We start from the raw sequence: 25,462 nt of genomic DNA on the forward strand, positions 1-25,462 counted from the left end.
AAAAGACTAGCTATTTGAGAGATATACCTCTAACTCCTCGCACAGAAGAATACAAGGAGCAGATGTAAGCTCAAATTACGGAAGAGGAGGTTTTAGGGGCGATCAAGAAATGAAGAACAACAAATGGTTGTACTCTGACAGTCTAACAGACCCCTTTCATAAGGCAATGGCACTATTAATTCTGAAACTGCTGACTGAACTCTTTCTTGCCATCCGATTGGGAGCTGATCTCCCAGAATCTGTGAAGGAGGTCAGAATTGTTTTGATTCCCAAACTGGGTGAAAGTCCAAAGATGTGCCAGTCGCCTAGACCAATCACGCTTCTCAGTTTAGACTATAGGAATATTAGCAGACATGTTGGAGCAGTTTCTCCCATACTCGATAGACCCAGGCCATTCACAGGAAACTCTTGATAACATCAGGAAGATACTACATCTGCTAGCTGAAGAGCTCAGATCGCAAGTCCTCTCAATGCGGATTACTTTAGATGCTGAAAAGGCATTCGACAGAGTTAACTGGGGATTTTGTCTCTGTGGAAACACTGAAAAACATTTCCCTTTCGCCCTAATGCAATGTGTATGATTTTAGCAAACTGTGAACCTCCTTGGTAACGGAACTCTTCAATGGCAAATTATCAGATGTTATACCACAGAGGAGGGGAAATGTGACTCAGATTTCCTCTTTCCCCCTTGCTCTTTGCATTGACTAGGGAGCCTTTTGTACAAAGGATGAGGAAGAACAGAATGATTAACGAAAATAACTATAGGCACAACCCAGCACAAAACCACCCTGTTTGCCGGTGACGTAATACTGTCACCCGCCAAGCCTATATTATCCATTCCAACATTTGTGGAAGAACTTGGAACCTTTAGCAGGGTTTTTGGTTTTAAGATAAATTAATCAAAATCTGAGATTTTAAATGTAATGGTAGAGAGCCTACACAATTTTAAGAAGTAGACACAGCTCAGATGGCGGTTAGATCCATAAAATATGTCAAAAGATAATCTAACATTGCGTCTCTTTGGTCTATATAATGCAAATTACTCTGATCTGATCACTCCCTTGCTTGCAAAATAGCAAGAACTATGACTACAATTTGTTGTGGGAGGGGCAATAAGGTGCAAATCAGTAATAATAATCCTGCTTACACATAGGGCCGTAGGGGGCCAAGGATGATTCAAAGCTCATGAATATTATTTAGCAGCTCAACATCGCATTATCCCTCAATGGAGGCACGTGTTCACAGAGATCAAAGGGCTGTTTATTGAACAGAATATTGCTGGGAAGCACATATCGTCTCAATTGTAGTTACCAAAGAGTTTTCACTCTTCAAATCTATAATTCAATGAAATAACAAAAGCTACACGGGCAGCATTGGATTTAGTAGGCTAAGGGAGAACCAATACTGCATGTCCTTCACACGTGTAGTCAGGGGCCCACCAATAAGAGTATAGAAACCACATACTCAAAAAGTAGAGCAAACACCGGCCAAGAACAAACACGGTTTATTTCAGCTGGGTGAGCACAAATCAAATGGAACAGTGGAAAGGCTCTGATCAAAAGGCTGACATGTGAACGAAATACGAACAGTAGTTTTATACCAAGAAATACAATGGTCGGAAATCCATCAAAACACTTGCAAGTTGGCGAGTTCACTTTTTTATGTTTTCCATTGATTTCATTGGTTCGTAGAGACAACCTCTTCAAAGTTTGTTGATTAGTGAAGCATCATTGAAACCAACAGTTTAACAGTTTCTCATTACAATGCCTCCACCTGTGGTACCACAGTTATTCACATCCCACCCAGAACAACTTGTTATTACTGATGTAACATTTGTGCTGACTGCTGGAACTTTAATACACTGCTGTTGGTCGGCACCATTGGGAACGGAACACAAGACACCCTGCAGCTGGTGGGAAAGGGGACATTCACATGATACTTGTTGGATAATGACCTTTGCAAACTGTGTAGTAGATACTTTGGAGGCTGGCCACCTCCCCAGAGCTCAAGAACTTACCGTCTGATTGGTGCTCCCAGGAACGCCATTCATCCAGTGTTCCCTTCCCACAGCCACCTGCTGATGGGCATTGGCAGTCATGTGACCAGCACACTGGTACTGAGCCACCCTCCCCACTGTCTAGTTTGTCTGACTGCCCTGTAATTGCATCACCCAGTTCTAGTTATGTTTGCTTTCTCGTGATGCGTAGCTTAAGCGCCGCCGCCCTTTGCAGATCCCTATTGTATTAGTTACATATTTTAGATCGAGGTTTCCCAGGTCCAGCCTGCCTCAAGGGATTTCCCAATGGTGCTATTTGCGTCCTTTCCCAGGTGAATAATGAAGCCAGCCAGATTGCCAATTAAATGTCTTGCGTTTCTTTTACCATTCTCTCATGTATTGTTCTTATTCCCTCTGCTGCATCTGTGATTGTTCCATTTGCGGCATCATTAGCGGGAATTGCAATACAACATGTGCTCCCTATCCTATGGACCACTCCTCCCTTAACTGACGCCATAGGATCCATAATGAAACAATTTTGGAGGGTCATCAATCGAAGAGCCGGTAGTTCTTCAAGCACCGCGTTGAATCTCTTTTCTTTTGCATTTGCCAGTTTAATCAGTTTGTAGCACTTGATCTGCAACCATTTTGCATTGGCTGCTGCTTGTACCGCTCGAGGCACGAGAGGGGTAAAAAAGGCAGATGCTGAAATGAACAGTTGAAAATGTGGTGGAATATTCTCTAGGCTCTTGGTGGATTCTGTCGAGATGTAATTGTTGTTGGACCTTTTGTTCCTTGTTACTTTGTGTTTCTTTGTATTTCTGCTGGCACTTTCTCTTTATACGCAAACAGCTCACTGAGTGGTATCAAGTCTGCGCAGGGCACAACTAAGGCAGCACTATGGAGGGTTAACAGTGTGCACACCCGCTTCTAGTCTGCTGGTAGCTGGGCGTATGCTCTTTCCACACGCCCACCAGGTGTCCATCACAGCTGTAGTCCCCTTTTGCAACGGTCCGATGTCCATTGTCCTGCTGCAAATGGTATTCATTCCAAGCATTATTATTCCATTTGCTCTGAAGCACAAATAATACTGTGTGAGCGCCTGTGTTTTCTGGATGTGGGTTTTCGATTATTCATGTTAAAGCATGTACATAACTGTTCCAAATGTTCTTACATCCGCATTTATTTTCTTAACCACCCTTTCTTTGAAGCCCACCAGCCCTTCTGCGCGGCACTGTGCCATCCCCCTTTCCCATTGTGTAGCACTGAACCCTGGATTTGCCTCAAGGGTTTGGTGTGGCAGCATGGCACATCGTACTCCATTATGGTCTTACAGGATATTCTTTTATGGACAGTGGCCACCTGTTTTCCCTTCTATACCCCCCCCTCTGTTACATAGTCAAGAACCATGTGCTTACTCTCCTCCTCCTGGGCCATACTTTCTAGCTGTATAAAGTTATATTTGTACACCTTCTCCCCCTCATCAATCCACTTTACTTCCACTGTATGCCCCTGGAATATACCCCTGGTCCTGCAGAAGGCCATATGTTTCAGACATCCTGCTTCTGCCATCACCTCTTGTGGCAAGAATTGCTTCAGCGTTCCTGTGAGGTGTTGGATGAGTGAGCACACATAGCATGTACCATTGGAGCTCCCCCACCCCACTTTCCCCATGCTTGAGGAGAACCATCTCCGGTTCCGGAAGCACCTCAAAACCTTCGTCTTTGCCTCCGCTTTCTCTCCCTCACTCCCCTGCTAAAATCACTGAACCTGCACTGAATCTGCAACTGGGCCACTCACTGACCTCGGTCCTTGGCCCAGCCACTCTTCCCTGCACTGCCTCCCTGCACTACGGAACTGTCTCTGTATCGTACAACCCCTCCCGGCACTTACCTTGCACTTGCCACCAGCTGGCCCTATTATTTATCGTGTATTCTACTAACCCTGTACTGCACTTTCCCCACTCCCTTTCCCCTTGCACTTTTCCCTTCCCCTCTACCCTTGCGCGTTCTGAATGACACCTGGCCTAGTAGGATCGTTGTCTGTCTCCCCTTGTTGCCCCGCCTCGTCGTGCCTTGAAACACTTGTGTATAGGCGCGATACAAATGCCATATCATATCATTTCCCCATACCATAGGCTTTCTGAGTGAGCACACATAGCATGTACTATTGGTGCTCCCCCACCTTTTCCATTTCCCCATACCATAGGTTTTCTGAGGCCAGGTCCACTCCTTCCCCAACAATTTTGTAGAATTCTATTGGGCTACTTGTACTTCGCTTAGTGCGTGTCTCCTAAATCACCACCAGCTGCTGAGCCCAGTTTATCCTTGTGTGCTAAATGCCAGAAAAGGAGGAGGAGACAGAAAACAAAGATCCCACACCCTCTTCTGTTTCCTTGTCCATCCTCCATCTCCATTGTGGGTCACCTTATTATAGTACAAAATGTTAATGTAAATTGGTTAATACTTCCCATCAAGTGATTCCTCCTCTTCCTTATATGCTGCTGGTATCTCAGCGAACGTCTAAGTGGTGAATCCATGCACATCGTTCTTTTATTTTCACTGCCGTGGGTGTTGAGAAGACCAATTTGAAAGGACCACAGAGCCGAAGCTCTTTCCACTTTCTCACTGTGTTTCAATGTGTTTCGAATAAGCATTTTGTCACCTGGATAAAGAGTGTTTGTGGAAATGCTTGATACACTTGTGCACACTCTTCAATGTTGGTTGGCTCGCTTGTAGATTGCTTGAGCTGGTGAGAGATGTAGTGAAGCACGTTGGTCATCTCAATTAAATAGTCTTTCATTTCATTGCCAAGGATGTTTGAGCTCGGGTTAGCATCTGAAGTTGAATGTGAAGACGGGACAGGCGCATGCATTGTCCTTCACATTACAATTTCATGCATAGTCAGGTGATGGTCCACAGAAGGTGAATTATGAAGGGGGAAAAGTGCAAGAGGGAGGCAAAAAAGCCTATTTCAGCACGTAGTAATTGTTAGCTCAGCCAAGTGCTCTTTTACTAGTCCATCCATTCTCCAAGATCCCCAAGAGACGTGTTATCTCCTCAAAGAGATCATTGGCGAAGTGTTGGCCATTATCTGACCTCCTTATCTCCTCACACCCCATCTTGAGAATACTTCCCTCACTAGGAACTTCACAGCAGATTTTACATCATTGTGTGCACAGGGCCCTGCCTCAAGCCAACGTGAAAATGGACAGACCACTACAATTAGGTACCTCTAGGAGGCACATCTTTCTTACATGTCAACATAATAAATATGCAAGTGCCGTAAGGGCCTTTCCGGCCGTGGTATTGTTCCCTGCAAAGTTTTGAAAGTGTGGCCAGCCAGAAACTGTTTGCAAACCAGACAATTTCCCATAAACTCATTCACTTGCTCATGCATCTTTAAAACGTACCATCCCTCACTCACCTCTGCAGCTATGCTTTCTTTGGATGCATAGATGGGGAAATGCAGCTGATTTAAAGCTACATTTAACAATTTTCTGTCTGGGCATCACAGGCTTCCCTGTACTGTTCTACTGCCAAATCAGGTCCGCTGGCGACAGTGAACATCCTCTTTTTATCCACAGTTCTTTTTTCTCTTTTGGTACCTCTCCTAGTAATTCTATTATGTGTGCTTTCGGTGTCGTATTAAGGTTGTCCTCCATTTCATCTTCCCCACTCTTTTTCCTTTCTGTTGCGATGAGTGGCACCTTTTCCCCTTCTCCTGGGTATCTCTGAACTCGCCTCCCTCCGGTAAATATGCTGCTGCTTTTGCTGCTCTGTCGATCATTTCGTTCCCCATTAATTTCCTGTCTTATTTTTATTTTATTACTGCCACCTCTACTGGAACTATTAGGACCTCAATCAATTCTTTTAGTAGTTACGCATGTTGTACGTGGGATCCGTCACTTCTTTTGAATCCCGTCCTTTTCCACCATGCCAGTCCTGAATGGATGGTTGACATGACATAGGCAGAGTCGAAAAAGATGTTTGCTGCATGCCTTTCCATCATTTTTAGTGCTCTCATCACCACAAATTCTGCTGCCTTTGCTGAATAATGCTAAGGTAGTCGCTGCTGATATGCTATTACATATTTCCCGTTTATGCAGCACACTTCTGCTGCTTGAAGGGATGCCTCGCAAGTGTGGCTCCACCATTATAGATGAAAGGCATTTTGTTCTGAAGCCTGAAGCTCTCGCACACGAGCGAGAGCTTCAGGCTTCAGAAAAAAGGCTTGTCATGTGCTGGCCGGGGCTGCCGCCAGGGGAGATTAGTGAGCCCCACTTCAAAACGAGATTCTGGAGCCAGCCGGGGCACAGCCCTGGCTGGCCCCAGCCCACTTAAAGCCCTGGTTAACCCCTTCCTGTATTGGTTCTGCTAGGTAGATTGCTGTTTTATACTTCAGTACCTTACCATCTCTATGGCTGGGTTGGTTAATATGACCTCATATCCTGATGCTCTTTGGGTAGTTGGTGTACTTTTTCATTTTTCAAGAATGCGAACAAGTGTTCCACGTACAATACTAAGGGATAAACCATGGTAATCGCTGATGCCTTCTCAATTGCAACCGCAAGGGAAGTGTCCTTGCGTTACTGGGTCTAGGCTTCCACTGTAGTAAGCTAGTGGTCGGTGTCCCTACGGCTTCTTTTGTGTGAGGACAGCCGTCATCACTGAGCCATCTGAATGTGAGAACAAATAAGAAATGTCACTGTAATTTGGGGTAGCTAACACTGGCGCATGCGCTAGTCCCTCTTTTAGTTCTGCGAAACTTTCATTAATCTCAGATGTCCAGTTTATGCCCCTCTTCTCTTTTTGTGCTTCCTTAAGGCCCTGCAGTAGGGGTTTAGTAAATGTGGCATAATCAAGTGCCCATGCCCTGCAGTAACTGCATAAACCTAGAAACCTTTGCATCTCTTTCACCATTCATGGGTGAGTGGTGGAATGAATGGCCTGCGTCCTTTCGGGTGTTACTGTATGCTCTTCAATGGATAGTATTTGCCCCAGATAGGCAACCTCTTCTAAACAATACTGTCACTTTGCCTTATCCACCTTATACCCTTTCTCTGTAAGTAGTGACAAAACGTGTACTCAGTCTGTTCTACACACTTCTTCTGTCTCACTGCATATTACCAGATCATCAACACATTGGCCTGATCCATGGATTATTTGCGCTGAAAAAAACAGGATTTGTGCGCCATTCTGCCCGCAAATCCCCATTTGTTAAACAGAGATTTGCGGGCAGAATGGCGCACAAATCCAGTGTTTTTCGGCGCAGATAATCCATGAATCTGGGCCATTGAATCACAGTGTTTGATGATTGCACATTGCATAGATCCATTTGTATTATTCTATTGAAGATATATGATATGATAAGTCATTTATAACGCGCCTGTACACAAGTGTTTCTAAGTGCAACAAGAGAAGGGAAGGAGGACAGAGGGGGGACAAGACAAACAATCTTACTAGGCCTTGTGTCATTCAGATCGTGCAAGTGCAAGAATGAGAAGTGCAAGGGGAAAGGGAGGGGGGAGTGCAAAGGAGAGAGGAGGCAAAACAGGGCAGCAATGCTCTGAGTAAGTGCAGCCAGGACAGCGCGGCTGTGGGCAGTGCAAGGAGAACAAGGGGGTGTAGCGTTACTGTTACAGCCCCTAATTGCTGGGTAGACCCGGAGGCAGTGCAAGGGTGACTGATCAAGAAACAGCCTTGTACCCATTGAGTCTCTGAGGGTAGCCAAACAACCAGTTGGCACAGCAGACAGGTGGGTCAGGTAGGCCAGCAGGGGAGGGAGGGAGGGAGGGAGGGAGGGAGAGAGAGAGAAAGCGGAGGAGAAGAGGAATGTTTTGAGCTGCTTCTGGAACTTCAGGTGGTCCAGCTCAAGTTTGAGAGGGTCAGAGAGGCCATTCCAGAGGGAGGCACCTGCAGAGGAGTGAGATATATCCCCCACTCTGTGCCTGGAGAAGCGTCTAACCCCTAGAGAGTTCGAGGTAGCTGAGCGAAGGGCTTGAGAAGGGAGGCATTTTGGAAGGGAGCGTTGGATGTAGTTCAGGCCCCCACCCCGCTCCCAGAAAGCCTTGTGGACAGTGCAAAGGGTCTTGAACTTGAACCCTGCAGCCACTGGGAGCAAGTGGAGAATTTTCAGGGCTGGAAAGATACGGTCCCAGGGCCTTGAGGCCATGGATAAGCCTTGCAGCCCTGTTTTCGGATTAGTTGCAGAGGGCAAAGAGTAGAGGAAGGCAGATTAAGAAAGATGCTATTGCAGTGGTCCAGCTTAGAGAGAACCATGGCTCTGGAGACAGTGGGCTTCTGGGGGAAAGTGAGAAAGGGAAAGGTCCCTTGGAGGAGGTGCAGCTGGTAGTGGGACTTTGTCGCAACATCCAAGATGTGAGGATAGAAAGAGAGAGTGGAGTTGAAGATATCACCAATGTTTTCTGTCTTGCAGGAAGGCAAAGGAAGAGGGCCCCAGGCGGGCAGCCAGAGTGAGAGAGAGAAAGCATGTGCAGGGGGTCCGAATGAGAAGGATCTAAGTCTGACTGGCATTAATGCAGAGATTGTTGGAGGTGCACCAACCCTAAATCGCAGATAGACAGGAATGAGCAAGAGAAGAGATGAAGTTGAGGGGAGCCTGAAGGAAAGCTGAGTGTCATCCGCATAACATTGAAAGTTTGAGGAGAAGGTAGAGATTAGGTGGGCCAAAGGGGCAAAGTAGAGGTTGAAAAACCAAGGTGAGAGGATAGAGCCCTGGGGAATGCCAGAGGTATAGAGAGAGGTGGCAGAGAGCAAGGGACCAAGTTGGACCTGGGAGGGGCGGTAGAAGAGGAAGGAGGTCAGCCACTCCAGGGCCTAATCCGTGATGCTCAGGTTCTCACGGAGTCGATTGATCAGGATGGCGTGGTTGGCCGTGTCAAAAGCAGAGGAAAGATCAAGGAGCACGAGGACAGAAGGAATGCTGGAATCATGGTTAGAGAGCAGAGCTTCACGGGTGTTCAGGACAGCAGTTTCTGTGCATATGGCAGCTCTGAAGCCAGACTGATGGTCATAGAGACAACTAACAGATTCATTGTGGAGAGTAAGCTGGGAGATGGCCAGCTTTTCCAATAGTAGTTTTCCCAGGAAAGGGGTGATGGAGATTGGGCGATAGTTTGCCGGTCAATTAGGATAGGCAGACGGCTTCTTTAGGAGCGGGTGCACAAGCAAGTGCTTTAGGGAAGAGGGAAAACGACAGTGGCAAAACAGAGATTACAGAAATCGGCCAAGGCTGGAGCGAGGGTGTCAATATGGTCTTTGATGGTTCTGGAGGAGCAGGGGACCACCTGTTTAGACAACACTTTCATAGATCAGGTTTTTCTAGAAACCTTGTCAGGTGTTGACAGAGAGAAAGAGGAGAAAGGAGGAGGAGCTGGAGAGATGACCAAAGGGGGTGCCGAGAGAGGAAGATGAGGGGACAGGATGTCCTGAGTTTTAGCAGAGAAGTGAGCGGCCTCAGCCATAACAAGGGTCTGGGAGGGAAGGGAGAGACTGCATCAGGATTGGGCAGTTCCTTGCAGATTTGAAAAGGTTCGTCTGTGTTGTTAGAGGCCGCAGAGACGCACTTGAATGTGTGCACTCTTCTTGGGCAGGACATCAGTCTGTATTGCCTTTGGAGCTGGCGGCAGGCCAGTTTGTCAGAAGATGCGCCTGAAGCCCTCCCCTTCCTCTCAGCTACCCTGCACTTGCGATTCAGGACGGTGAGGTCAAAATCATACCAAGAGTTGCACTTGGAGGTAGGCTTCAGCCAGATTCTCATAACAAGGGCAAGGATGTCCATGGTGTTGGAAATGGAAAGATGCAGATTAGAAAGGGTTGTGTCAGGGTCTGAGTCAGCCGCCAGAGTAGGAGGAGCAGAGAAAGCAGAGGAAAAGGCATCCACTGACACAGGCTTCATGGCCTGAATGACTGAGAAGCTAGGTAGCAGTTCTGGAGGTGGGGGGGTTGCCTAAGGGATAGAGAGTTTCAGATGAGAGGAGAGTAGAAAGTGGTCAGTCCAAGAAAGAGGAGTGTTGAGAGGGTTAGCAAGCGGGATGTCCTGAGTTGATGAGAATATCCAAAGTATGTCCGGCAGAGTGTGTCAGGCCAGAGGGCAGAATGGAAAGAGAGTGAGTGTCTCAGAGGTTGCAGAAAAGCCCCGAGGAAAGATTAGAAGCATCCATGTGGATGTTGAGATCTCTGAGGAGAAGTTGAGAAGTAGAGGCAAGGAAAGAAGAGGCGAGGTCGGCCCATTCAGAGAGGAAGAGGGCAGCCTGGCCAGGTGGCCTGTAGATGGTGGCTACAGTTAGAGAGAGGTCAAGACAGATAGAGAGCATGGCAGACCAGGCATTCAAAGGAGGAGTAGGCGTTACGCTCACCAAGTATCCACGGGGACGCCACCCAGCCCTGGTAGGATGATTTGCACTCTTGAACCCTCTCCCAGTCCCTTGGAAAGGTTAAAGATTAATATTGTAAAAGGTGGATTCCCCGTCCTGCTCCTCGTGGCAGGGGTGCGTAGATGTGGGGGGCGAGCAGCGACCAAGTTACTTCACTGGTGCAAGTCCTCCTGTGGGAATCCAGGCCTGCTGCGACTCCGTAGGTTTGCTGCTTTACAGTCTTTATATGCAGTTCTTATGTGTCAGGATTCCATGGTATATTTCTAGAGTTTCAAAGGTTCACGACCTTAAAAGACACACTGTTATCATACCAAGATAATTCTCATAGACATCAATTACTTACATACTTGATTTAGAAATCATCATTTAACAATAAGACCTTTGGATGTAGTTCTATTTAGAAGTATGATGTTCAAGTTATTTTTTTATTATTATTATAAGAATTGTACAAAAAATTCCTTAATAAGATTTCAGGAATCATTTCTTTCCCCAAGGCAAGATGGAGGGTTAGTACAGCAGCAGTGATTGGAGGAAACCATTGATGAGGTAGTTTGGAATTTTGAACAGAGTTCTAAACTGCCTTTCATTTTAGTTGCCTTTGTGGCAGGTTGCAGTCTCTTTAGCTCTGAGAGAAGTTTTAAGAAAAATCTATAGTTTACTTAATTAAGAAGAGTTATTAATTCCTGACTTCAGAAAAGAAATACTTATATTGAAGAATTCTTAGAAGACAAGAAGTTACAGAAGAAGCAAGCTAAATTATTCAAATATTGAAGATATATTACATGGAGTGAAATTTGTTTGTCTTTTAAAAAACAAAAACTTTCATAGACCAGAAAGAACTGTATTTTATTCAGAAATTTAATCGTTACAATCTGCTGTTGTATTCTGCAATTGCGAGTTATTTTTTGTTAGTTTTTATCTACGCGCGATGCTAATCTGATTACTAACTAACGCACGGTTTATTCTAGAAATATTAATAAATATAGAGTTTGGGTTGAGTTATATTTTTATCTAACTCTATATGTTTTAGTGATGAGCGCGAGCGTATCTTTTGTCTCGCGTTCGTCGTTAGTATTAAGGTTAGAGAAAAGAACCTTACGTTTTTTACGTACAACGTGTACGCATCATCTCAACTCCGGAAATAGTGCATGGCGCGGCTCGTATTTCAAGGATTTAAGCGTCAGTTTCTGTGTAGCTCGTAGTCAAGGAAAAGAAGCATCGGCAAGTGCGCGGTTCGTTCATTTTTTTATTAAAGGAAAAGTGCGTCGGATGGATGCTTGGTTTCTTCTGAAGAATTAAAAAACATTTGTTTATGCGCAATTCTAGAGTTACAAGTTCTTCAATGTTAAAGACTGTTCTCAGAGGAAATATTTGAGAGAGAGTTTGGCAACAATGACATTCTATTGATACTATTGAAAAGAAGATCTGTCTGAAGTTTAGGAAATACAAGAAAGTTTACATATAAATGAGTTTCCAAGAAATACAGAATTAATATTTCAACATCATCAGAAAAGAATGCCTATCAGCACACAAGCATAGGCAACAGGTATTTTAAAAGAAAGAAAGTAAATAAGAGAGAGAGACAGAATTATTGATCAGTTATACATAATATATATATATGCTATTATTTTTTCCCTTAGATTTCACAGACACTGAAGAGAGAATAATCCAGTACCAGAGGGCATCAGACATCAGTGTTATCCAGTGAAGATCTGTCTTTGTTTTGTTCTCCAATTCCCCTTTCCCCTTGGGTTTGCCAGCTTGGTAGTTTTATCTTCTTAGAGACTATTGGGCAGCCATACTTGGGGGGGTCTGGTGGGCCAGCATCACTCCTGCAGGAAGATTCAAGATTGGACGTGACATTATGTTCCTCTTAGTTCAAATAATAACGTCTTGCTTCTTTCCTTTTAGGTATGGAAAGGTATTTTGATGTTGTCATGCAGTTTGAAGATGAGCATGGGCCGGTAGGCGAAAGCACTGTGTGCGCGATGCTGTCCAGTGAGTAATGCGCGATGCGCGGCGCTGTTTCGCCTTTTATATTGCTAACCTGTGTCTTTTCTCTCCTTGCAGGTTGCGATATTCCTCGCCGAGCGCCATAATGTTCCAGCAATGATACTGACCAGGAGATGACTACCCAGCTAAGAATTGTGTGGCTTTCTTCATTCGGGAGGAAACGTGAGTAAACGCTTACTAATGCTGTCTTTCTTTCTCCTCTTTTCAGGTTATGGTATTCCAGGATGCATGCGGTGCCGGATGATGGACTTCGTACCTTCAGGTGAGTGGAACTGAAGTCAGCGACGGATTGAAGACAGGATACTGTTCCAGGTAAGTTTTGTAGTGTTCTTTCTCTCTCTGCAGGTCCTTGGTTTCAGGTAAGCTGGCATCAAAGAACTGGACCCGGTGAGCGTTACGCTGCCCACAGCAGAATAACGCAAAACATATTCTGCTGTTTGGGTGTGGTTTGAATAGTCTTAGGTAAAGTAGTCCAGGTGAAATAGTCCCAGGCCTGCCACACCCAAAAGACTAGACCGCATAGCTCAGTTCCTTGTAGTTGAACTATGTGTGTGCCTCCATGTTGGCTGAACCCCTCCCAAGTTAAATAGTCCCAAATAAATGGTCCCATTCTAATGTTGGTCTTCATGATGGTTATGAGCCTGGCGCCAAAGGTGCCAGGACTGACTCCAAGAGAGTCTTGGATGAGGTTTTAAGGCCTTTGACCTGGCCCTAACTGGAAGGCTGACTTGCCAGTGAGGGCCAGGGGCAAGGGTCATGACAGTAGGCCTGCGTTGGGATGACCGAGGCCGGGACCCACTCCCGAAAGATCAGGGCTACTCCACCTCCAGGACAGTTGGTTCTGGGTTCGGAGAGGATCCTGTAACCCAAAGGGAGGAGAGTGTCAAAACTTGTGAGAGAACTGTCCATAAACCTTGTCTCGGTGAGAGCAAGGACATCTAGGTTGAGTTCTTCAAAGAGGTGACAGATGTCAGAGGAGTGTTTGACAGCAGAACGAGAGTAGCGACGTGCACATTTGAAAGACTTCCGTGAAGGGGTACAGGCTTGAGGTACACCATGTGGAGGTGGTAGAGGGGCCCAAGGGTGGGCAGAGGAGGAATATGAGGGTGCTTGAGAGGTGGCGGAAGGAGTAGCACGAGAAGGGAGGAAGTTGATAAGACGCGGGAAACACCTATGAAAAACGAGGCGCTTAGGCTGAGGGCCCTGAACCAAGACGGTGCTGATCAAATAGACATTAATGATGGTTTTGGGGGATGGTAGGGGAGGACCTCCCACCTAGTGCCACCATTAATGGGAGAGGAGGAGAAAGGAGAGAGAACAGAGACCATATGATGTGTCCATAGGTCTGGAGAGGGGACAACAAAGAGGATGTCAGTAAGAGTATATCTGGAGGAAGCACTGGTGTGGATATCGGCGATGGGGAGGCCTGGGTTGGAGACCAGGATGTCCTTCTTGAACTTCATCCTTCCAGACTTAGTGAGAAGGATAGGGTAAGAGATAGAGTAGCAGTTACAGAAGATGGGAGAGAGAGCACCATAGGGGTGCGAATGAGGTAGGTGGAGGAGAAGGTGGTAAGAGAAGAGATACGCACAGCCCTGTAGCACTCAACTCCTGTGCAGGGGGAGGAGGATGAGTGTGTTCGGATCTGGTTCTGCGATATGTGAAGGCAGTCAGATATCTTGAGTCTGGGTGCAAAGGTATAGAGAAGAATGCATTTCAAGTCAATGACCATGAAGTATTTTGTCTATGCTGGGATGTTGCGCAATATTGTGGGGGGGGGTTTGGAACCACAGAAAATTCTGCTTCCACTACTCTGCCCCGTCTTGCACAGCTTGTACTTTGCTAGGTAATGGCCTTATTTGACCTCCTCCTACCTCATGCCCAAGGTAGACCACTTTACTCTGACTAATTTGACATTTATTAGCTTTTGTGGTCAGATGGGCATGTTCCTGAGCCTACAAAACATATCCTAGATGGTGAAGATGCTCTTACCAAGTGGGGCTGAACACTGCAATGTCATCCATGTATGCCATGCAGAAGTCCTCTAACACATTCAGAACTTGATTCACCATCTTCTGGAATGTAGCAGGTGCATTCTTAAGTCCAACAGGCATAACCTTAAACTGGTTTAAACCCCCTGGGGTGGAGAATGCAGTTTTATCCTTGGCATGGTCTGTCAGAGCTCTTTGCCAATAGCCTGAGGTCAAGTCAAATGTACTGAGGAACTTAGCTGAACAAAGTTTGTCCACCAGCTCATCTGTCCTTGCTAAAGGATGGGCATGAGTCGTGGTGACTTCATCAAGAGCCTTATAGTCCATGCAGAATCTCAACTCGTTGGTTCCTGCTTTTGGTACAATACAACTGGACTAGCCCATGGATTGGTAGATGGCTCAATAACCCCAAGGTCAAGCGTTTTCTTGACCTCTTCCTTTATATGAGATCTGTCATCCTGTAGCCCTTGCTTTTGACAGGGAGACTATCACCAGGGAGAATATGATACTGGCCCTAAGGGGTCAAGCCTGGTGTCAGAGAAAAAAGGGAGGTAGACTGATTTAACAGAGCCTTGCACTCCTCCTGTTGCTGCAGAGTCAAATCTGAAAATAGTTTCACTCTTTCAATGGTCTTATCTGAAGGTTGGCCCCTGAGGAGATCAGGGAGAGGCTCACTCTCCTCCTCCCCTTGATCAGAGGCTAAGAGCAAAGCTCCTAGTTCTGATCTGGAAACATAAGCCTCAGACGGTTAGTGTGATAGGCCCTAGGGGCCTCCTTGGGGTTGCTCAAATCTGCTAAATAATGTACCTCTTCAAGCTTGCCTGCAACCTTGAAGGGTCCAATCCACTTGTCCCCTGCAAGGTCCTCTGCCTTGTAGGTACCATAACCAATACCAACTGGTCTGGAGTAAACTCCACCATGTTGGCCTTCGGTTGTGCCAATGCTTGTCAAGAGCATGACCAGCTTTCAGGTTTTCAGAAGCTTGTCTCATCATCGGCGCCATCCTCTTCCTGAGGCCTAACACATAGTTAATGACTCTCACTGGCTGTAAGGAAGGAGCACTCTCCAACACTTACTTAAACAGGGCCAAAGGGCCTCTGACTGTATGACCACAAAGAAGTTCAAAGGGGCTAAACCCGCCCCTGCGTGAGGCACTTCTCTATAAGCAAAGAGTAGGCATGGCAGTAGAAGGTCCCACTTGTTTCTAAAGGGTTCCTCTAAAGTACCTATCAAACTCTTCATGGTACAGTTAAACCTCTCCACCAACCCATTGGTTTGGGGAAGGTAGGCTGTTGAGAACTTGTAAGTCACTCCACATTTTTTCCACATGGTCTGCACGTAGTGGGACATAATGTTTGATCCCCTGTCAGAGATGACTTCCTTAGGAAACCCCACCCTGGTAAAAATACCAAGGAGGGCCTTAGCCAATGCCTGCGCAGTAACAGTTCTCAGAGGTATTGCCTCAAGATACCCGGTAGCATGGTCTACCACTATCAATATAAATCGATTGCCTGAGGAAGTTCAAGGGACTCCCACCACAGGGCGGGGCACTAAAGGTGCCACATTCTTGGGTCCACTCTTGCCAGAGGTCCGACAAGTGTGGCAGCTCCTACAGAACCTATCTACAATCGCACCCATATTTGGCCAGTAGAGGTACAGAGATAGCCTCTCTTTGGTCCTCTTGAAACTCAGGTGACCACCTCATGTGCCAACTGTAGGAACCTTTGTCTCACTCCTGGGATGCTACCAGTCTCCTGTAATCCCCTGGGGTAGACTCAGTAGGTTCACTGTAGAGGAGGGCATCCTCCCAGTAGAGCCTATGCTTCCTGGCTCTTGCCCTTCCAGCTGGGAAGCTGTCTGCGGACACAGACCTTCTAGAGAGGGACACTCTCTTTGTCCTCTGCTGAAGTCTTCTCTAGAGGGTCCACCTTCTGCAAGTAGTCTGCAGCCCATGGTAGTCTATAGAATCCAGATCTCCAATGCAGTGAAGGTTTTCATCCAGCTCTGTCACCAGTAGCTGTTTCCACTGAATTTGGTTGGTCCTCCCACTCAGCATCAGCTGGGGAAGGGGTCACTGGGGTGACCGGGGACAGTCCTCTCGGGGATGTCCTGGTTTTGTGAACAGGTTTTGGTTTCAGACCTTTCTTCTTACGAGAGACCCTGGATTTCTCCTTAGTCGCTTTTCTCTTCTTGGAAATTGAAGTGCGACCTTCCTGTTAACTGGAGGTATTGGATGTCTCCTTAACCTCAAACTGAGAGTCTCTTAAGGTTGCCTCTCTGGCCAATCTTGGTTGCTCCTGCTTCCTTTTGCTGGGAGAGTACTAGACACTACTCCAAGAGCCTTCAAGTCATTCCCCAACAAGACTCTCCCTGGCACTTCATTCTGTAAACTAACAGGAATCCTAACAGTCATGTTGTTGCACTGGATGAGAGCTGGCAGAATAAGAACCATTTGGATGGGGCCTCCTGCAAGTTTAGTGGGACCTTTGGGTGCCTTAGCTCCATCCTCGGGTTTGAAAACACTTTCATCAACCACTGGTATGCTTGCCCCAGTGTCTCTTATGGCAGGACTCTCCTGGCTATCTACAAGAACACTGTCCTTCTAATATTCTTTGGTGTTTTCTGGAATGGTGTTATAAACATACACATTCTGTTGTTCCCACAGACCCAGGGACACTAAAGATACACTGGCTTGAACTCCAATCAGGTCTTGAGCCAGTAGTGGACAGTGTGAACTTGCCATTTGGTCTTCTCCCTCAGGGATGAAGGCTTAGGAGGCATTGTGCACCCCTGAAGGTTTACCCTTACATGTGGGATACCCTTTCACATGATCTGCAGACCCACATACAAAACATTTACCAAATGTTCTCTGGAATTGCGGGTTCTGTTGACCTCCCTCTGGTTTGGCCCCAGAGGGTTCACTAGACCTACCTGGTTTCCCATGGGATCTACCCTTGTTATGTTTGGGGCTCTCTTGTGAATGGTTGGAATTAGAATTCTCTTAACCCTCTTTCTTGTGCTGCTTCGCCTCTTCCTTCTTTTGAGTTGCCCCAGAATCCTTATGAGTGGCCCTGTTGGCTGCCCATCAGTCAGCAGCTTGTGCTAGTTTCTTAGGATCAATTTCCTTAGAGTCAGCCAAGTGCTGTCTGGAGAGCAGGCATCCAAAATAGATTCAAGTAAAATTCCAATTCTAATCTTAGTATTTCGAGTGCAAGATATACTGGGCTTAGATTTGCACCTTGTCGGGTCAGGATAGGAAGTGACTGAGGTACAGGGGCAGACTGTGGAAGAGGGTGGCTCCCCTCTGGACACTCCTCTCACTCCTCTGACTCTTCTTGCTGGTTGGAGTTTAACTCTAAACTAGCATCCTCATCATTATCTTCCATATCATTTTAGTTAGTAGGTATTACAGGCCCACTACCCATACTTCGGTGATTTAACCACCTTGTAATTCATTGATATGTTATTCCTTTCGCAGGCAGACCCCTTGCTTTACACAGATTTTTCAGTTGATCTACAGCCAGGCTAGTGAGGCCTGATTCATTAAAGTTATCCATACCAGGCATGTTACATGTTGCTTATCTTTTTGGTGGAGCTTAGCCTTGTGGCTGATTTAGTTGGGCACACATACAGCAAATAGTCACTGTAACCACTCTACACCAATGCCAATTTGTTCCTAATACTTTGCCAAAACCAATATTCACACTCCCAACCCCTTTTTTTGTTTTTTCCCAAATTTGTCGTTATTTTGGAATTTATTTTCGTTTTGTTGTACTAGGATTAGATATTTTGTGATTCGTTATAATCACTGCATACCCTTCAACTTGCATTGACTTCCATATTTTTTTACAAAAAGAGGACTGTACTAATGTACCACGGGTCCTCTGTCAAAAGTAATCCCAAGGAAGAAAGATAATCACAAAAAGGGAGCATACACCAGGCAAGAAGGTAACGCGAATATATTGGACCCAAACAGCTGGGAGACATGGTTCAGACAGCCCAGTGGAACTGAACTGAAATGAATGAATGAAATGAGCTTGGCGCCGCCCACTGCAGCTATAGTTTTTATACACAAATCACAAAATGACCATACAACATTTTAGTTGGATTTATGGGGCCTGTCACAGGAGCTGATTGGTGGAAATATGTCAGACCCCTATGGTATTCTTTACCTTAGATGACCCCTATTGGATAAAACGTTTTTTGGAACAAAATCACATCAACCCTGCTCGTAACATTGTGACCCGCCCTGCAATTATGTTATTGTGCTGATCAGCCGAAAAACACTTAATTGTCATTGGTTGGCACTGTCAAATATACAAATGGATATCCTGCTGCGTACTGATTCGGCATGGCATCTTGAGATGGCACAGGGCGAGGCCTTCTCACAGAGTCTGACCAATGATGTGCTCCACTTAAATCAGCAAGGACACTTTACAATGTTGCACCCTCGGAACACCAAAACCTTTGTCCGCTGATTGGATCGCTGTTGCGTGCCCCACAAGCCCTACCCCATTGCTTTAGCCCCCCAGCTGCCTTCTCATGCCTCGCTGCTAGGTGTGCTTTTAAGAAACCTACCCAACACCATGACTATATTTGAATTAGCTGTATTTAATTCCTATTTCCCTGCCAATTTCCTTTGACACCCAGGTGCCTAGCTCTGTGGCCTCCAAAGGATCACCGTGGAGAGGCTGCGGTAGGACTGCGTCCTCCTGTGAAACGTCATTCTTGCAACATTATTGTGCACTGTTTCTGCTGGGTCTTCACAGCTGAACCTTGCTGTCACAAAAAGCCTACAGCCCTTTATTCTGAGCTTTCTACAAAAATGCTTTCCTAACATGGGCCTAAAAACATGGCCTCTCTGATGTTCATATATTGCTCAAAAGCCCCCTACCCCAATACCTCATAAAGCACCACGCACCCCTAACCCTATGCCCAGGCTGCACCAGCTACCCCATTACTAAACAAGTTACACACGCTCCTTTCCATTCCCCTGTGTGACTTTTTGTGCTGTGCCAAACACACTATATCTATACTACCTGCACCATGCGAATTGACGTCACCACTCCCAACGTCATCCACCAATGTTACTTGCGTAACTGGTATGTTCGCCCCCCCCCTTGACAGAGCTGTATCTGGACCCATACAACATTAATTACATGAAAATGGGAGATAAAGTAAGAATAACTATCAGGGTGATTTAAAGAATTGCACAGCCAAGCTGTGGCATTGACATTTTTGTGGTAAATAACCCACTGTTCATGGAAACAGAGTCGCATACATCTCTTGAAATTCCGGACAAATGTTGGGACTTTCAATGATCTTGACTGGCCACTGCACTACGAACGGTCTGCTCTCTCTGCTAATTCAATAATAATAGAGGTAGGAGGGGGCATTCCCAGAGAGTCATTGACAGGGTGGTAGGATCGGAGAGACCTGATCATAAGCAGACGGTTATACAACACCAATAATCACTGCCTACCTGGATGTTGCTGCTGCTTCATCCAATATAGCTATTCAGGACCGGCCGCTTCTCAAGGCTTCCGTCTCAGGAAGGAGCCTATTGACCATGTCTACTGAAACTGGGGAAGCTACGCTTTCCTGCCAGTGTTTGGCTTTAATGGTGCTGTTGCCAGAGAGGACGAGGAACACATGGGTTAGGGGCCTCGGCTCCGGACAGGCATGGCTGCTTCTGGCAGCAGAGGGATTTCTTCTGCAGTGCCAACCCATGGCTATGTCCTACCTCTATTTCAACCTCTTCTCTTTCTCCACCACCATTACTGCAGGACACAGTAGCTTCCACGACAGCATGGGGTTTGGATAAACATGTGCTATTATTTTAGCATTCTCATCATTACAGCTTTCTCTGTGGTTCACACTGTTTGTTTAGTCTTGCCAGAATACCTTTCCTTTGGCTGACAGTGGATGTTTTTTCCCAGGTAAAAATTGGAGAGATAAAGCAACGCTTGCGAGAGGTGACCACGGAGCACACCATGAAACTTGAGGCAATGAACAGACTTCTCACTGACCGGATCTCTCTGGATGGAAAACTTGATGCCAGGCAAACTAGTGTGGTAAGTGTTGGGCAGTGCGAGCAAGTGTGCTCTCTCCCAGATCTTAATGTGTACCGAACTTCACTGAAGCTTAAAGTGCAGAGAGAGAGGGGGGCCAGGTTTTGTAAGACAGATCACTCATGTGGGCACACCATAACCCAGCACATGGGGAGAGTGGTGAGAATGTGAATGCTAAGAATGAAAGATCTAATTGGGCACCTCCCAGAACTGTGGGTAGTGGGGTATTCACCTGATGCACATCAGGGTAGAGGGGTGTTGCTTGTAGTCTTCTTTTGCCATTTTTAGAAATAACATACAATTTTAGCATTAGTTGTGTGTGTGTGAGCTGCACACCGCCTTATATTAAACCCCAATAGTGATGATAAGCTGGAGTCCGGTAACAGGAATTTGTGAACAGGCATCTGATCATTGTTTCTCTAGTCTTGCAGAACAGTGCTCCCCAGTTATCAGTATTTAGGTGATCGTCTGGCTTCTTCCTCTTTTTCTCATTGCTTCCCTCTTTGTTTCTCATTCTTCCCCTCTTCTTTGCCATTGTTCTCCTCTGGTGCTTTCTTTTCTTTCCTCATTTATACCTTCTCAATTAGGTCTCTCTTCCTTCGGTCTCAATCTCTTCTCATCAATTTCTGTTTCCACAGGGAGAAGAGTTCAGGGTGCCACGACAAGCTGAGCTGGACGAAAAGGAGAGGTTGAACGAATTGGTTGAGTGCCAATTTCATGAGCTAGATGCCCTGAAAGAAGAAATTTGCCTCTTATCCAGAAAAGGTGGAAACATCCTCCCCCCGGCCCAGGCCCCTCTTCCACATGCAAGCGGGACTTGTGTATGAAGCATCAGAACTCTCCACCACTACCTCTTCCTGTAGACTTTTTTACTTCCACTCTACTAGATTGGTTGTTTGGCTTGGATTGGCGCGGCACTAGACATTTTTCTTCGCCTGTCCCTCCCTTTCCCAGATGGGCTGACCCCACACCTGCCGCCGCCTTCCTCTAAGGGCTTTTGTGCATTAAAATCAAAAGACTTCATGAGCATTTCATGGACTGCAGTGAGATCATTTGTTGAAGCATGCCAAGGAAGGGTTCTAGCACCAATGCTGTGGAACGTGAAGGGTGATAAATGGGCGATGGTGAGTAGGCCATCAACTCTACACTTCAGAGTCCTTGAATATTATGACAGGGTAGGGGTGACATGGACACCTTGCCCACCTCCCAGGGTAGAAAGAGGTGGCATATAAAAAGTGCATAATATTCAAGAGAGGGTGAGTACAACAAGGTAACGACCAAAAAAGATGAAACCAAGATCGGGCTGTGAGCATCTCTCACCATCTCTCACCGTGCCCCTTGTTGTAGGGCCTATGCCTAAGCCACGCTTAGTTATCCAGCGCAGGAGACACCAGGCCTCCACTACTGTGGATGACCGTGGAGATCATCTGCTAAAACCTTGTAAATTGGGCTGAGGGGACCCGTTACATGTAGACTGCAGGTTTGAAAAAGGAAGAGTATAAACAGGAACATACATCTTTATGTCCTGCACTTCACAGTGGTGTGAATTGTGAAATTGTATAAACTCATTTGAATTCTTTGATTGCACTTCTTAATGCTTGCTATTGGGGTGTCTGTCTTTATCACCTGCCCTATGCGGCCACAACACAAATCTGCCAATAACAGCTATAACGGGATTACTGTCATCTTACTAGGGCGTTTCCCTGCGGTTACGCCACGACGCGCAAAGTGCACATCCTGGGAAACTTGTTCTGTTCTGAAACAAGCTCCTGAAATTTCTTGTGCAATGACCGGGTGTGGGAAATGTTCATTTTCACTTCTTCAATTGTAATAACTAATTTGAAGCTTTTGGACTTTTCTGATGTATGGCTGGCTGTTTAGGCTTATGCTCAGGGGCTGTACGATAGGTCTAGGAGTTCTGGTTTTGGATTGAGGGCTTGTGTTGTGGAGTTTGGACAAAGGGCTAAGGATGTTACGCTAAGGATTTCAGGCTGAGCGTCGGTTTGTGTTCAGGGTTATAACTTGAGGTTTAGAAATGTGGGCAGTTAGGCCTAGGGTTTAGCTCTTTGACCTTAAGACATGGTAAGCATACTCAAACCCTAGCATAAGTCTTAAGGAGTAGGTTTAAAGGTTTACAATTTTTGAGTTTAGGTTAAGAAACATTGGGTGGTTTAGGTTTTGAGGATTAGGCTTGCTCCTACTTTAGGGGTCTAGATTTATATTTTAGATTTCAGCCTAGAGTTTAGGATTATCATTTAACCTTAGTGGTTGGAGCATAAGGGGGGGGGCTGGCTCATGAGATTAATTTTATGTCTTTGGGGTTGGGATCTGCACTGATGAGGTAGAGGGATTAGATGTGGTCATTATGCTACCCAGGTGCTTGGCTTCTGTTTGGGCAAATGGCCTAGAGCAAACACATTTTCTTTAATGTCTTTTGTTAGGGCGAACATAGCCGAAGCCTGTGCTTGTTCTTGATGCACCTATTTTGAGTTTGGCGTAACTTTAGAAGCGGATAAGAGTTAAGATTAACTTTACTCTTTAAGGTTAGGATTTGTTTTACGAGTGTGAGTATGTCAACCTATGAGTTGGGTGCAAGCTTATGATTTGGGTTAGTTATAGAGTTATCCTAGCATTTGGACTATGCTTTAGGTATACGTTTAGCTTAGAGTATGGATTAGGTTTAGTTTTAGGGTTGTGGCTAGTTGTTGGTTTTGCCTAATAATACAAATGAAGGAAGAAACAGTAAAACTCATTTGCATATAGCTGTCTCAAGGACCCGAGTCCACATTAATCAAGCCCTGTAAAATGCCCTAGAAATGGCCAACACCAGTAGTTTCATCTCATTACCAACAGCTGTTCTATGATTTGCTCCTCAAAGTGATCGATTCAACGCATTTGTCAAGACAACGAACAACAAACTTGCCCCAATAAACTTCCCTGTGCGAAGCAACATTTCCCAGGATTCTTTGCTTAGTGGGTGCCATGGTAAGAGCAGTGGCACAAAGGCGAGTCATACAAACATGCCAACAAATGCAAGGGTAGCCCCAGGTTTCGTTTTGGAAGATTGTCCTTAGCATGGCCATATTATGAGGTCTTTAATGTATATCAGTGTAGACCTCGATTTGAAAACTATACTTCTGCCTATCCCCCAAATGCCAACCCCCACTCCTGCTCCCCCTCCTCTCTATTGATCTTACTCTCAAGTGCCTTGAAAGGGGAGGTGTGTGCTCAACCATTGCACCTCCCAGGATCCTTTGCAATGACTGTCACTGGTGCCACTTTATTTATTATTGCTGTCTGTAGTGTATCCGGGTCGTTGGGTCAATGGAGGAGAGTTGCTACTTTTTAAAATATTTATCAACTCAAAATTGAATATCTCTATTTTGGAAAAAAGCATATTTTTATTTTGAAAATAAACTTTTTTGGAACTAATTGACACCCCTGCCTGGTTTGATTAATGAAATAAGATGCTATGGCATCCCTCAGTAGTGAATGTACAGGTGCAAATGTGACCTGAATGCTGGGGTTTGGTGAAAAAGGTTCCTGAGGCAGAGATGGAACCGAAGAGAAATGCACAGACTGAAACAATTGGATCTATTTGGGAAGCTGTGAAAATACCCGCTTTCATACCTCTGGGGTTTATACATATGCATTGCACAACACCCTTGATCCATTGTGCAGAGCAATGCATGGCTTTGCCCTTGCAACCATTACTCTAAAATACTATAGCATGTCTGCCAGCAGACACCTATGACTCTTAGTGCAGCACTGCACGCTGTCACCGACACGAACATGACTCTTAGCATAGCACAACAAGGTTGTCTGCCGCACACAGATTACTCTTAGTATAACACTGCATGGGTCCTAGCAGCGGACCCGTTGCTCTTAGGATAGCAGAGCACAACATGGCTATCGCCCGGTATGTCCATGACTCTTAGCATGAAATGGCATGGCTCTCAGCAGCACATACATTACTCTCAGCATGAAACTCCCTGGCCCTCAGTAGCACACCTATTACTCTAGTAGGAAACGGCATGGCTCTCAGTTACACACGTATTACTCTGAGCATGAACCGCCCTGGCTCTCAGTAGCACACCCATTACTCTTAGCATGATACAGTATGGCTCTCAGTAGCACACCTATTATTATTAGCATGAAACGGCATTACTATCAGTAGCACACCTATTACTCTCAGCATGAAACGCCCTGGCTCTCAGTAGCACATCTATTACTCTTAGTATGAAATGGCATGCCTTTCAGTAGCACACCTATTACTCTTAGCATGAAATGGCATGCCTTTCAGTAGCACACCTATTACTCTTAGCATGAAATGGCATGCCTTTCAGTAGCACACCCATTACTCTTAGCATGAAATGGCATGCCTTTCAGTAGCACACCCATTACTCTTAGCATAAAATGGCATGCCTTTCAGTAGCACACCCATTACTCTTAGCATGGAATGGCATGGCTCTCAGTAGCACACCTATTACACAACATGGTTGTCTGCAGCACACAGATTACTCTTAGTATAGCAGTGCATGGCTGTCAGGAGAACATCCATGACACTCGGCCTAGCACAACATGGCTCTCAGCAGTATGTCCATGACTCTTAGCATGAAATGGCATGGCTCTCAGTAGCACATACATTACTCTCAGCATGAAACTCCCTGGCCCTCAGTAGCACACCTATTACTCTTAGCATGAAACGGCATGGCTCTCAGTTGCACACTTATTACTCTCAGCATGAAACGCCCTGGCTCTCAGTAGAACACTGGTTACTCCTAGCATGAAACAGCATGTCTCTCAGTAGCACACCTATCACTCATAGCATGAAACGGCATGGCTCTCAGCAGTACATACATGACTCTTAGCATTAAACGGTATGGATGGCTCTCGGGAGCACATACATTACTCTCAGCATGAAATGGCATGGCTCTCAGTTGCACACTTATTGCTTGTAGCATGAAACGACATGGCTCTCGGTAGCACACCT

The 25,462-nt window shown here is 45.8% G+C and overlaps 1 protein-coding gene across 3 annotated transcripts in view; it reads left to right on the top strand.

The window, feature by feature from the left end:
* The window catches only part of CFAP44 (cilia and flagella associated protein 44), a 1,393,686-nt gene extending 1,369,785 nt beyond the window's left edge, over nucleotides 1-23,901 (top strand). For all 3 annotated transcript variants that reach the window (XM_069635797.1, XM_069635796.1, XM_069635798.1), the window contains 2 exons: nucleotides 20,338-20,472; nucleotides 21,108-23,901. In XM_069635797.1, the coding sequence (XP_069491898.1) occupies nucleotides 20,338-20,472; nucleotides 21,108-21,296 (324 nt within the window). In that variant the 3' untranslated portion in view covers nucleotides 21,297-23,901. The remainder of the gene's footprint in view (nucleotides 1-20,337; nucleotides 20,473-21,107) is intronic.
* Nucleotides 23,902-25,462: the final 1,561 nt, after the last annotated feature.

This window comes from Ambystoma mexicanum, chromosome 7p, assembly GCF_040938575.1.
Source record: "Ambystoma mexicanum isolate Mex_15411 chromosome 7p, UKY_AmexF1_1, whole genome shotgun sequence".
NCBI lineage: Eukaryota > Metazoa > Chordata > Amphibia > Caudata > Ambystomatidae > Ambystoma > Ambystoma mexicanum.